Raw genomic sequence first — 14,833 nt, 5'->3', positions numbered from 1 at the left:
TTTATTTCAGATTTCTTTATGGCTTATCAGTAAACCCTTAAGTTACCTGCCTATTTTATATACTTCTAGATAGCTACAGTCTTGTAAAAATTTTTCAGGCTGAGGAGCAAAAACACAGGGGTGAAGGCACTTGTCTGGCGTGAGGCTGACCATAGCTCCATCCTCTCCCCAATTTTTTTAGGGGGAGGGCTGCTGTGTGCAAGGCAAATGCCTACCTGCTGTACTTCCATTCCAGCCCCATCCCAATCCCCCCACCCCCCACCCCTTGCATGCAGAAAGCTGTTATAAGAAGAAAAAGTTTAAAAAGCCTTGGGAATAAGAAGTACATGTATAAGCCATAACCAGACACAATCCAAAAAGACCTTCTGAATTAGGCTCTAATTAAAACTGCACATTTTCAGTTATTAACTTCGTTAATATGTCAATCTGGGGCCAGGGAAATACTCCTGGGAAGATATGAGGCCGTCAGTCCCGGCAGGCACAGACTTTTGCACTGCGTCACCTGTGGGCACCACTGGGATCGCTCTTTGAGCACACTACTTAGGAGCAACACACTCTTTAAAAGCATCCTGGGACAAAAGAATCAAGTTTCTGTATTTTCTTCTCCTCTGCTGGGAATTAAACCTAAACCTCATACACAAGGCAAAAGCCCCCCACTCTTATACTACACTCTGGTCCCTCTTGTTAGATTCTTAAAGTCATCACTTAGGGGCTGCAGTGATAAGACAGCAGATAGGGCGCTTGCCTTACATGTGGCCAATCCAGGTTCCATCCCTGGCATCCCATATGAACCTACAGCTGAGATCTAGCTCCAGTCCAAATGGGTCTTTCTTGAATTGCAATTCTGCTTTGAGCCATTCTTATATATTAACATTCCCTTTTGTGAATAACATGAGAAAAAACTGATAAAAAGCAGATAGATAGGCATGGAATGCTGACAAGAGGGACAACGGTGATCTGTTCTTTAAAAAAAAAATCCCTTTCTCAGAGGCTTGCATTATTTATGAGGGGATGGGATAGCTGTACTACAGATTGTCTCTTGTGGAATAAAATCTGGGCTGAGATCAGTTTCCTGAAAGCCACCTTCTCCTGCACTGACAGCGAGGGGAGAAACCTGTGACTATGCAGAGGCCTCTCCTGGCTCTGCCCAGCCCTCGTCCGCCACCCGCTGAGTGCAGCCCTCCTAGAAACTGTCCAACGAGACGGGCTTCCTAACAGTATAGGAAGTCTCTTAGTGACAACTGGAACCAGTTGTTTCTGGAACGTTATCTCCTCATATCCAGAATGGACCCAGTCTAGGAGCTCAGAGTCGAGGTGGGGCAACATCCCTACGAATGGGGTCAGACAGAGAGTTAGGGAGACCTCTGAGAAACAAGGTCTAAGAGGGATACAAAGGACTCAGGATGAATGCAAGAAAATAAAAAGGGTACTTCGGCTGGAGTGATAGCACAGTGGGTATGGTGTTTGCCTTGCACGTGGCCAACCTGGCCGACCCAGGTTTGGTTCCTCCACCCCTCTCAGAGAGCCCGGCAAGCTACCAAGAGTATCTCACCTGCACAGCAAAGCCTGATAAGTTACCTGATAAGCCAAACACAGTAACAACAAGTCTCATACTGGAGATGTTACTGGGCCCGCTCGAGCAAATCGATGAACAACGGGAGGACAGTGACAGTGACTTCGGACTTAAAGACTGACTTTAAACATACCCTTTGAGGATTTGTATTTCGGTGGTCGATGGAATTACTGGCATCTTGGAGAACTTTAGCTGAGGAATTACTTTTGTATTTTTTCCCCTTTAATCTGTTAACAAACAGCAGCTTTGCAGAAGGCTTGGCAATGAGAGGCTTTTGCTTAGCAAGAATTTCACTATTCCAGTTCTGTACCTGCAAAATTATAAATGGAAATGAGGACATGAACAATGACAAAAATGAACAGATCACCTGCAGTGTTCTATAATATTAACTTGTTCTTTCCACTCATTCATAGAAGTTAGATTATAATAATTTTCTTACTGCCACATATCACTATTTTCAGTACTAATGCCAATTGTATATACTATGGGCTCCTCAGAAAACCATTAAAATGATGGCTTTGTTTGGGGCCACAGCCGGTGGTGCTCAGGAGTTATTCTTGGCAGGCTTGTGGGAGCATATGGGATGCGAGGGACGGAACCCGGGTCAGTGGCATGTAAGGCAAGAGCCCTGCCCACTGCACTATCTATCACTCTGGCCCCAAAAATGACCTTTAAGAACTTAAAAATAAGAGGGCCAGAGGGATAGTACAAGAGGAGAGGGCTCCCACTCTGCACATAGCTGACCCAGTTTCAATCCCAGGCACCCCATATGGTCCCCTAAGGAGTGGTCCCTGAGCACAGTTGGATGTGTCCCTCCTCCAAAAAGAAAGAACCAAGAGAAAGAAAAGAAAGTAATTTCTGAGCCAGGAGTGACCCCTGAGCATCGCCAAGTATGACCCAAAAAGCTATCAACAACAAAAAACCAAACCAAACCAAACCAAAACAAGAGAAGAAAACCATGTCTGGGGATTAGACAGATTGTACAAAGATAAAGGCTTGCCTAGCATGTGGCTTTGGCCCAAGCACCAGACTGAATCCTGGCACTGCACGCGGTTGTCCAAGCACATGGCCCCCAAACCAAAAATAAAACCAACGTTGCAAAAATCCCATAAAAGAAATAAAATTTGGTTAGGAACAGAGTAAAATATTACTTTAGGTACAAATTGCTTTGAAATCTGACTGGCCTGGGGAGAGAGTTCCAAGGGCTCGGAGTGCAGCAGGCCTGGGGCTCATCCCTGCCACCAAACTGTCCCTGTGGTCAATGATCAGTGAGAGTGGCTCTGAGCACTGCTTGGGAGCCACATGATGGCTCATTCCAGGGCCTGCGTTGGTGCAGAGTGAGGTCCTCCTGTAGGTGTGCGGCCCCTGCAGCTACAGAACCAGACTGGGCCTGAGACTTGCAAGAACCGCAACCAAGAACAACGGGACGGGGAAAGAGCCTACCACAAAATTTTGGCTGCCTAGAGCTTTGTCACTGGCACCTGGGTGGGGTCCTGGTACGCTGCTCCATGCATCACCAGAAGGAACCTCTGGAAACCAGGCCAGGGAAGCCCCTCAACCCAGCCAGCACTGGGGGTGGACCCCAAACAGAACATCGAAACGTTTCTATGCCTTCTGGACTTCTCAACAGAAACAATAATGAAACCGTCTTCAAAATTAGGAAGAAAAAGGTTCAACCAAGAGTTCTAGACTTCGCACAGTTAGGACAAGTGCGCCTGTGTCCTGAGACCAGGTCTGTGGGTGGGGGTGAGGGTGTCCCCACCCCAGCCAGCAGCTCTCATGCGCCAGCAAAGCCCGCGAGGACTCAGCGCAGTCCCGAGCTCACCCGGAGCCAGTACCCAGCACTGTCCCGTGCCCCAGGAGCCAGCCCTGGCTTTGGACCAAACACCCGTAAGCCAGGGGCCGCAAAGCCTTTCTTCAGGTTCAATGACTTGGCTAAGGCATCTGTCTGCATTTGGGAAACCCAGGAGCTCACCAGAGCACCCGTTTGTTACAAGGAGTGAAGTTCAGAACAACTGGCTGGAGGTGGTGGGTGGGTAGAGACACCCCCAATGGTGCCGACGTGGGCGCAGTCACGAAGGCGGCTACACACAGGGCCGGTCACATAACCAGCACTGATGACTGAACCCACGCGTGTCCCTCAGGAGGGGCTGAGAAGCTCAGATCCTTCTGACTAAACATTCCAGAGGCCCCCAAATGGTTCCCGCCCCCTTGCAGATAATCTCAGCGCCCCACTGGGAGCTGTCCTGCCTTTAACACGCTGATACTGATGTGTACCACCGGTGGCTCACAGCTGAATGTGGTTCAATGAGCACAGATGGCAGTACTGGCCTCCCGGTGTTAAGCAAACAGTGCCCCCTACCTGTACCAGGAAGTACTGCCAGTTTTTGTTCTTCAGTCCTACCAGTCCAACCCAGGGGGCAGTACTGCCCATTTTGCAGTAAGCACACCCCCATAAGAGCTCCCTCAAAGTCACCTGTTTAACATAAATAAGGCCTTTACCTCTCTCTACACGGAGGGAGTTCCAAGTACCGGACATGAAAGCCAGATACATAGGAGAAATGTATTTTAGTCATTTGAATAATCAAACAATTTTTTTCTTATAAACGACATCACAAGAGACTAGTGAGATAGTATGAGGGGTGGGGGATTTGCCTTGCCATGAAGCTGACAGTAGTTCCATTCCCAGCACCACATGTGGTCCTCTGAGTGCTGCCGAAACACCCCTAACTGACCCCCTTAGACCATCTAAATAATATAAATCAAACAGTAATGAAGAAAAAGACACTTTTCGGGGCTGGCATGATAGCACAGTGGGTAGGGCATTTGCCTTGCACGCAGTGACCCAGGTTTGATTCCCAGCATCCCATATGGTCCTCTGAGCACTGCCAGGAGTGATTCCTGAGTGAAGAGCCAGGAGTAACCCCTGTGCATCGCCGGGTGTGACCCCCTCCCCCCCAAAAAAAAAGAAAAAAGAAAAAAAAAGAGACACTTTTCTTTTTCAATGGAAAAAAGACCCATGGTCCCCTGCAAAAGTTCCTCCAGCTGTGGGCCAGAGATATAGTACAGCGGGTAGGGTTTTTGCCTTGCACTTGGCCGACCCGGGTTTGATCCCCGGCATCCCATATGGTCCTCCGAGCACCGCCAGGAGTGATTCCTGAGTGCAGAGCCAGGAGTGACCCCTGAGCATCACTGGGTGTGACCCGAAAAGCAAAAAACAAACAAAAAAAAGTTTCTCCAGCTGCTCTCTTTCCCAAGAGAAATCTTAAAACTCAAAATAGCCCTTTTCCTTATAAACACTACTTTGCTGAGAGTAGCAAAATAATTTTTTGACAGCTTTAAGGAAAAGAAACCAATGCCAAGAACCAATTCTACTAAGACACTTAATTTATACCAAAAAATCGATCACCATTTGACACCTGGAAAATCAGAGGTGAATTTGGTAATATTTTTTACAGATTTACCATTTAGCACCAGCTGCCACAAGCTAAGTTAGTTGCAAGTTAGAAAGTTCCTTCTAGGAGGAGGAAAAGATACCAAAATTGACAAACTTTTCTTGTTTAGGAAATAATGAGGGGATGGAAGAGGTAACTCAAGACGTTCATGGGCCTTGGAACCCAGCAGGATAGAGCCCCCCCAAAAGTGATAATTTGAAAACTTAAACTACTCAAAGGAGGCAAACATAAAATCTTTAGAAATTAAGATGTTTAAACAACTCTGATAGTTTCAAAATTGCTGAAAAACTGAGCATAAGAGAAAGTCCACTAGATGTTGGTCATATGAGTACTCACACATAAGTCAACATTAAAAATATTAGGAATCAGGGCTGGAGACAGAGTACAGTGGGTAAGGTGTTTGACTCTCATGCAGCTGGCCTCTCTTTGATCCCCGGCACCTCATATAGTCCCTTAAGTACCCCTGGGAGTAGTTTCTGAGCACAGAGCCAGGAGTAACTCCTGAGCATTGCTGGGTGTGACCCACAAAATTTAAAAAAATAGAAATTATTCCCTTAACTATAACAATTAGACAAAAGAATATTTAAGAACATGAAAAGATGTTCTTTATATGATTATATTAATACTCACATAAAAATATAAAACGAATAAATATGAATATTTATTAAAGATTTATTAAATAAATTTTTTAAATAGATTTATTTAAATAAATGTACTGTAGCACTGTCCTCCCGTTGTTCATCAATTTGCTCAAGCAATTTAATAAATGTTCAAAATAAATAATGAACAAAGTTACTAATTTTTTTGGTTTTAAATTTGGGGGCCAACCGTTTTGGTGATTCGCTGTGAGGTGCTGAGGATGCAGCACTGCGGGGGTAGGGGGTGGGGAGGCTCTCAGGGAACCGCTGAGGTACCAGGGATCAAGGAAGTTGGCCGCATGTAAGGCTTGCACCTTAATCCCCACACTATCTCTTTGACCCCAGTCCCAATAATTCTGATTTTCTTTTTGAAATGATGTTCTAAGGTTATCATATTAAACACACACTGGAGGTGGGGATACACCTGGTAGTGCTCAGGGACTTCTTTGCTGCTTGTGGGGCAACTTCCGACTGCTGGGAAGACCATGAGCCGGGACCAAACCTGGGTCTCCTGTGCTTGGCCAAGCCTGTGCTCAACTCACTGAACCATCTCCCTGACCCCTGAACTGAACATCTGATAGAAGGTATTAAAAACATGCACTATATTTTTTTCTTAAGGAACAAGAGTCTAATTTAACAAGATAAAATTAGAGGCAGGAGTGATAATACAGTAGGTAGGGAGTTTGCCTTGCACGAAACCAACCTGGGTTTGATTCCCAGCATCCTATATGGTCCCTCCCCTGAGTACCTCCCAGAGTAAAGCCTGAGTGTAGAGCCAGGACTAACCTCTGACCATTGCCAGGTATGGCCCAAAACCACAAAACAAAACCAACAAGATGAAATTAAACAGGTGGAGGAAAACAGCCTAAAACAGGGTGCAGGTCAGTGGCTGAGCACCTTGTCTTGCATGTGGGGAAGGCCCTGGTTTTGATCCTTGGCACTGGTAAAAAAGAAAAGGGAAAGCAAAGCAGACTAGATTTATCCTCTAATAAACTCCTTAGATATAAAATTTCTATTCTGTTAAGAAAGAAAAAGAAAGAAAGAAAGAAAGAAAGAAAGAAAGAAAGAAAGAAAGAAAGACGACCCCAGAGAAGATGCATCCTAGTGCAGTTAAAAATAAGTTTTTCAAACATATGGTTAATAAAAGCTTCTTCTTGATCCTTAATCTTACCAATGCTGCTCTGTTACTGGGGGGTGGGGGGGGGTGGTTCTTTGCTGTTTTGATTTACCTAATTATTAAAGTCAAATCCATACATATACATGGTAAAATATTCAGATGTTTCAAGCTATAAAAATTATTCCCTTTAACCCAGACACCTACTCAATCCTCTTCCCAGAGGCTGGTATTGCCAAGTTTCTTACAGATACTTCCAGGAATGTGTTACACAGCTACAAGGAAGACAAGGGTCTTCGACAGCAGCAAACTGCACACACTTCTTTGGTACTATAGTTTGTTTTTTTTTTTTCCCCTGATGCTTCTCTATGGAAAACTTTTAAAGCAGTACTCAGAACAAAGTCCAAGCTTAATATTTCATTTACACTGAAAGTTAGAAAAATATTTTGTTAGCAAATGAAAAAGTTTTAAGACATAAAAACTGCCAACCTTTTCCGGTGTCAGCTTCATAAGTTCCATGTTTTCCATGCTGTGTCGGCGTCCAAACTTGGGACGGGCACCTTTGTGAAAAAGTCAATTTATTAAAGCAAAAGCCTAAGACTGAAAACCCAGCATCTCTATGTGGCGCAGCTTTCAAGTCAGTTATACAGACTCACGGCAGAGGAGAAATGTACAAACACATATTAAGAATAATAATTTCACTTACCAACTACATAAAAATAGAAGGTACACTCCCTTAGGATGCTTTGATGTGAGGAAGTTGAATTTTGGTTGGAAACTAACTTTGGTTACGAACACTGCCCCTTAATTTAGACAAGGCGCTTTATAATAATGGGTTCTACTTTATCCACACATCTCTTAAGAAATCCAAACCGGAAAGTGGCTTAAGTAAGAACCTAAGGACAAGGCCTTTGGTCTTTAATTTTGCAATAAGAATAAAAATAACATCCCCTCTACTACACTGTTACTCCTTTTTAAGCTATCCTTTTCCATGTTCAGATCTTATAGATAATACCAAACAGAAAGTAAAAATCCTCAAATTTTTTAAACAACAAATATAATTTCACTTCAAGTCATCCTTTTAATGACCACAATTTTTCAAGGGTATTTTGGGGGTGTGTTTTGGTTTTGGGAGTCACAGCCAGTAATGCTCAGGGATTACTCCTAAAGGGGCTCAGGGGATCATCTGGGGACCGAACCTGCATTGGCCATATGCCAGCCTAGTGCCCTACCTGCTGTATTATCTCTCTAGCCCCCTTAAAGGGAAAGTTCTATGGAATTACGTGATGCCTTGTACCTAGCTTATGAAACAAGCCATGGGGAGGCAGAGAGATCGAGGGTCACGAGTTTGGGTGCACACTGAGTGAACCCCATTTGCTCCCGGTACTATGTGGCCCCCCAACACTTTTTCTGAGAGTAACCACGGGGGGGGGCAGGGAGAAAGCAGCCATGTGCCAGGGAGAGAACTCTGACGGGGGGGGGCAGGCCTGGCAGACGGGGGTCTATGCTTGGCATGTGGAAGCCCTACATTCAGTTCCCAGCACCACCCTTTCTCCCGGCACTGTGGGTGTGGCCCCAAGGTTCAGCGGCCCCTGCCACGGCTCGTTCCCAAGCATCACTCTTTGGCCACTGAGTTACTGAGTATTACTGGGAGTGGACCCAGGCATCCAAAGCACGTAGGAGGCCCTCTGACAAAAAAAAAAAAAAAAAAAAAAAAAAAGAATAAAAACACCCAAGAAACTTTATGAACATCTTCAGTCCTCCTTGTAGAACCTAAGCTTTCCTTGTCCCTGCCGAGTTTTTGTTTTGTTTTCCTGGGCCTCTTTTGGCCATGCTGGGGTCAGACCTGCCACTCTAGCCTTGAGTCAGTTCCCTGAACACTTTTAAAAAATATATAAGGGGGCTGGAGCAACAGCACAGCAGTTAGGGCATTTGCCTTGCACACAGCTGACCTGGGTTCGAGTCCCAGCATCCCATATGGTTCCCCGAGCACCGCCAGGAGTAACTCCTGAGTGCATGAGCCAGGAGTAACCCCTGTGCATCACCGGGTGTGATCCAAAGAGCAAAAAATAGGGGCTGGAGCAATAGCACAGGAGGCAGTGTGTTTGCCTTGCACGCGGCTGATCCGGGTTTGGTTCCCAGCATCCCATAGGGTTCCCTAAGCACTGCCAGGAGTAATTCCTGAGTGCAGAGCCAGGAGTAACCCCTGAGCATCACCGGGTGTGACCCAAAAACCAAAAACAAACAAACAAACAAAAACCAAACAAAAAGCAAAAAATATATATATAAAAATAAAAAAATATATATAATTTCACTATTTACATATATCTGGGCTGGAGTGATAGCACAGTGAGTAGGGCGTTTGCCTTGCATGCGAACTACCCGGCCGACCCGGGTTTGATTTGTCCACCCCTCTCGGAGAGCCCAGCAAGCTACTGAGAGTATCTCGCCCGCACGGCAAAGCCTGGCAAGCTCCCCGTGACATATCTGATATGCCAAACACAGTAACAACTAGTCTCACGATGGAGACGTTACTGGGCCCGCTCGAGCAAATCGATGATCAATGGGAGGATAGTGCTACAGTACGACATATACCTAGGCAATACAGACTATCTAACATTATGTAGTCTCCCACTGTACTATATTCTCTTGTTTCCTTTGAGCAACTTATGTCTATGAGATTCAAACTGATATGTGTAGTCTAAAACATTTTTGTTACCATTTTAAATCTAGGAAGTGATTGATTTTGGCTGATTGCTATTGTTATTATGTAGTATAGGAGTTGCTGGAAATGTCTCTTAGTGTATATTTATTTGTACATCTAAAACTAATTTCAAATAAACTTTGTATACTTCATAGTTAAAATAATAGGAAACACATTTTTATATCTATATATTTACATATTTACATGTTCTCATTTGATAAGCTAATAATTCTGAAAATAGGGGCTGGAGAATAGGGTAGCAGGTTGGACACTTGCCTTGCACGAGGCTGACCCAGGTTCAATCGCTGGCACCCCACAGAGTCAGTCCTCTGAGCTCACTAGGAGTGACCCCTGAGTGCAGGGCCAGGAGTAAGTCCTGATAACCACCAGGAGTGGCCCCAAAACAACAAGAGCAAAATGAAAATGAGGTTAAATATGTTTTTCAGGTATTTATGACCAATGGGGTTCCTTCTGTTAATTGCTTTTGTCTATTGAATTGTTCATATTCTGTTTATTTTCTATCCGGGATGTCTTGCTTCGAATTCAGTTCTCATACAGGTTCGATCTCCTTTTAGAATCACATTTGGGGCAACTACATCCTCCCAACTTGTGTTTTATCTCTATGTATTTCCTACAGGTGAAATGAAGTACTGAATTTCAAGGCCCACCTTCCTTAATGATTTGTTTTTGTGTCTTGAGAAAATCTTACCTTCTGCTGTCACGAATGCAGCTGGTGTCTGCAGACTGCCTAAGCCCGGATTCAAAGGCCAACCCAGTCATTTCTTTGGGATGCAACTTAGGGTAATTGCCTGATTTTCTTTTTTTGGTTAGATCTGGGGTTGACTGCACTCGAGGCAAGCAAATTAACCCCATACGATCTAGCCACCACGTTTAATTCTTAATATATCAAGAATAAATTGTTCTGTGAAGTATTAGTCCCCCCCCCCATGTAAATAACAGAAGTATAGACTAAACAGGGGCTATTTCATTTCATTAAGCTCTGGTCTGCTTGTCTCTGCCACCAGCACACCACCTCAACTACTGCATATTTTTGACCTTCCAATTTGTAGAGACAGGACTTCTCATCTTTTATCAAGAGTGCTTTGAGTTTTCTCAGGTATTTCATATATATAGTGATAACCTCAAAATGTTTCACAAAAGCACTGTTGGGATTTACTTGACAATGCACTGAATTTATATCAATTTTTTAAAATTTGAGATCTTTTACAATATCTGGTCCGCTATTAAGAGGAATTAGGGATGTGTTTAAATGTCCCCTTATCATTGGGTATTTTTCCTTTTTGGGTGTTATAAAGTGCCCTGATGATGTATCACTAGAGTTCCTGCTCATATACAAATTTCAGCACAGATTATTCCTGGTGATTTTTTTTTGTGTGTGGGGGGGGGGGAAAGGGCTTGGGCCCCACCTAGAGATGCTTAGTGACTATGCTCTGTGGTCAGGAGTGATCCCTGGTGGTGCCGGGAGAGGGCCATGCAGTTCTGGGGATCACAGGGCTGGCCACATCGCAAGGGACGCACCTGACCCCCTGCACTATTTCGGGGCCTCTGATTTAAAGTCTTAATCACTGTGGAGAACTACTGTCTCGCTTTCATTTCTAACAAGAACTTTTCTTTTTTTTTTTGCTTTTTTTTTTGGGGGGGGCTCACACCCAGTGATGCACAGGGGTCACTCCTGGCTCTGCACTCAGGAATTACCCCTGGCGGTGCTCAGGGAACCATATGTGACTGAACCCAGGTCAGCCACGTGCAAGGCAAACACCCTACCCACTGTGCTATGGCTCCAGCCCCAAGACCTTTTACTTTTAAGGACACCTGATATTAACAGAGATACAATATTAGCTTCTTCTAGTCAGCTGCTTTCTATTCTTCCAAGTTTACAATATCAGACATTTTTTAATTGAGGTGTAGGGATGGGGGATCTGGGTGACACCAGCAGCTCTCGGCTTATTCTTGACTCTGCATTCAGGGGTCACCGTGGAAGGGGTTCAGGGGGCCATGTGGAAAGCGGGGGAGGGGGTCAACCCAGGTAGGCCGCATGCAAGGCCAGTGCCACACCCACTGTTCTCTCTTTGGCTCCATCAGACCTTCCTGGTACTAACGGTGTTTAGTCAGATTTTATTCTTTCCAGTCTGACTCTAGTTTTATTTTGGGGCCACAACCTGAAGTGCTTTGGGGCTGCTCCCAACTTGGTACCCAGGGGATCATGCCATGCTGGGCATCAAATCCAAGGGCTCATCCACCACGTGCTCCACCACAGTCTCTTCCTGGAACACTGACATGTAATAGGACGACTTTTGTATTTGGATAGTGGGGTTATTTTATACTCCTTTACCACATTGTTGGCTTTTAATTTTTTACTTATTGGGACGGGGATACACCTGGCTGTGCTCATGGCTGGTTCCTGGCTCTGTGCTCAGGGGTCAGCCCTGGCAGACTCGGGAAACCATAGGTGATGCTGGGACTTGAACCTGGGTCAGCTGTGTGCAAGGAAGGCGGCCTGCCTGCTGTACCATCTCTCTGGCTCCATAAATGAATTTTTAATATTCAATTTACTTGTATTCCTGTCTTTCTTTAAATATATTGCTGGATTTGGTTTGCTCATACTCTGTTCAGGAAGTTTCGTACTTTGTTCATGAATAAACTGTCTTATAACTTATATTTCTTGTATTGTGTCTACTTTAAATTTTGGGGGGGCTAACCTATTTTCAACAAGACTAGATTGGAATTAATTTTCTTGAGTATTCAGTGACTCTCACTTACAAAATCTTGTTTGTTATTTTCTTAATGGGAAGGGTTTAGATCAAAATTCTCATGGAATTAGGAAGTAGGGATGTCACTCATGTTACATTCTGTTTTTTTTAAAAAGTTTTTGGTCATACCTAGCGATACTAGGGGTTTTTTTTGTTCTTTTTTTTGGGGGGGCGGGGTCACACCCAGAAATGCTCATGGGTTACTCCTGGCTCTGCTCTCAGGAATTACTCCTGGCAGTGCTTAGAGGACCATATGGGATACCGGGAATTGAACTTGGGCCAGCTGTGTGCAAGGTAAATGCCCTACCTGCTGTACTATTGCTCCGGCCCCTCAGGGGTCATTCTTGGCTCTGCACTCGGGAAGTATTCCTGGAGATGCTTGGGAAGACTATACGGGATGAAGGGGATGAAACTTGGATTGGTCAAGTGGTAGGCAAGTGGATTACCCACTGTACATCTCTCCAGTCCCTCTGTCATTAGATTATTACAAAAGATTACACCTTCACTATTCCTAAACTCGTGAGACAAGCTGAAAAATACTGTTTTTTTTTCTTTTTTGTTTAGAGAAATTCTGTCAGAGAAATGTGAGGAGAGAAAGGGAGGGATGAAGGGAGGGAGAGGGAGGGGGAGAGACTTCTCCAGAGGGGAAGACGCCTAAATACTCTATTGTACATCGGTAAAATTTCAGGGCTGTGGTAAAGCAAAAGGCATAAAAAAGGCGAGCCTCCTATGTCTCAAGTTACATATTTCTTTGGATTTGGTAAAATTACGTGGCTGAACATGGATAATTTCAAGTCTGAAGATAAAGCAGTTACAGAAAATATCCATTACTTACCATTTAAACTGCTCTCGGCTTCGATGTTCTCAGACATGATGGAGTTATTGGTGCTGTAGCTCAGACCGAGGACCATCTGCAGATCTGAGAGGTTGAGGCGTGCGGTCAGCTCCCCACTCCTGTCCCCCACCTGCAGACACAAGCATTTGTATTTTACAGCCACGGTAGAGACCAGGAATTGGCGAAGATTAACTGAAAATGCTGCGAACCGGAAGGTGGAAAAAAACAGAAGTTAACAGAGTTCTATCACAACTAGGAGACTATGATTAGATTGTTCTTTTTCTTAATTTTTTTAAAAGAATAAAGCAAGTATGAGAGAGAGAGTGAGAGAGGGAGTGGGGAGAGAGCGAGCGAGCAAGCAAGAGAGCGAGTGAGTGAGAGAGCGAGCATGAGGGCACATGCCCTGCACGGGGTAGTCTCAGGTTCAATCCCTGGCACCACTTGGTCCTCTGAGCACCGATGGGAGCAGCCCAAGCACGGCTGGATGTGGCCCCAAAACAAATCAAAATCAAACAAAACAAACAGAGGGATAGTTCGGAAATGCACAACTCTACAGATTCTTTAATATTTAAATTTGATTGCACTCACTCTCTAGAATCAATTAAACAGAGTAGGTTATTCTATGGCACATTAGCTTTGCATCACTTGGTAAAAACTTCCAGAACATATTTTATTTTTATACCATAGTAATCATTATCATTTAGGTATTAAGTCAGTACTATTACACTAGCCACTTTTACAGACACTACCTTTAATTCTTACAACAATTAGTAAGGTGAATACTGTTATTATTCCCATTCTACAGATCAGAGAAATGAGGCTTAATGTTTCCATGCTTCAAAAGCCAGCAAATTACAATAAAAATCATGTTTTTCCTTGTACACCATGCTACTTTTCCATGTGTCAATTGGGGTAAGTGGGAAGACACCTTAGTGACTTTTCTCCCCCGCTGCACCTACCTTCCTGCATCTCTTTATCAAAGACCAGTACAAACACTGCCTCTGTTCCAGATCACTTTTTGAGGGACCAGAGAGACAGTCCAGTGGGTAAGGAGTGTGTCTGCACATGACTGATCCTGGTGTAATATCAGGCACCACATAGTCCCCCAGCAGTGACCTTTGGGCAGAGTTAGGAGTAAGCCCTAGCACCTCCCGATGGGGCCCAAGACCCCCTGACCCTTTCCTCCCTGCCGCCCCAGGCTCCTGTTTTTCCCTACATCATTGCAAAACACAGATTTATTACTACAATACGTAACAACCTCGAGAAAAGGACTTCCCCTCTCCAAACTGATTTGTGAATTACAATAGCACAGACAGTAGGTTTTTAGTTGCATACCTCTCTCGAAATTTCCAAGTGCTTTTCTGCAAAATGCATTGCTCGATCATGATTTCCCAGAGCTGTGTATGCATTTCCTAAGCTCCAGCATGCTCGGCCTTCACCAATTCTAAAATGCAACACACAAAGATATTATGCAGGTATCTGAAAGGATGTGTATATTGGGACAAAAGCTATCGAGCGGTACCGACAAGTCTTTCATATGAAGAACACACAATCAGAATACTAGAATATTCACATGCCCCGATAATACTAAAATGTGAAACGAGTATCAAAATGGAAAACATCCTATCTACTCCTTGGGTTGGAGGAGTACTGGGGATCAAACCCAGAGCCTCAGGCATGAAAGGCACAGGCTCTCCAATCCCCAGCTCCAGAAAACATATTTCAGAAAACATAAAACATATT

The 14,833-nt window shown here is 44.4% G+C and overlaps 2 protein-coding genes across 4 annotated transcripts in view; one reads left to right on the top strand and one right to left on the bottom strand.

The window, feature by feature from the left end:
• CLCC1 (chloride channel CLIC like 1) overlaps positions 1 to 14,833 on the top strand; it is a 200,085-nt gene that overhangs the window by 26,761 nt on the left and 158,491 nt on the right. The gene's annotated exons all lie outside the window — the stretch shown is intronic.
• GPSM2 (G protein signaling modulator 2) overlaps positions 1 to 14,833 on the bottom strand; it is a 40,867-nt gene that overhangs the window by 4,041 nt on the left and 21,993 nt on the right. For 2 of the 3 annotated variants that reach the window (XM_056139029.1, XM_056139028.1), the window contains exons 8-11: positions 14,426 to 14,534; positions 13,091 to 13,220; positions 7,270 to 7,340; positions 1,707 to 1,883 (exon numbers count right to left, since the gene is read on the bottom strand). In XM_056139029.1, the coding sequence (XP_055995004.1) occupies positions 1,707 to 1,883; positions 7,270 to 7,340; positions 13,091 to 13,220; positions 14,426 to 14,534 (487 nt within the window). The remainder of the gene's footprint in view (positions 1 to 1,706; positions 1,884 to 7,269; positions 7,341 to 13,090; positions 13,221 to 14,425; positions 14,535 to 14,833) is intronic. The other variant, XM_056139030.1, reaches the window with a different exon arrangement.

The sequence above is a fragment of the Sorex fumeus genome, unplaced genomic scaffold (genome assembly GCF_029834395.1).
Source record: "Sorex fumeus unplaced genomic scaffold, SorFum_2.1 ptg000131l, whole genome shotgun sequence".
NCBI classification, from domain to species: Eukaryota; Metazoa; Chordata; class Mammalia; order Eulipotyphla; family Soricidae; genus Sorex; species Sorex fumeus.
This window is presented reverse-complemented; position numbering and strand designations above follow the sequence as displayed.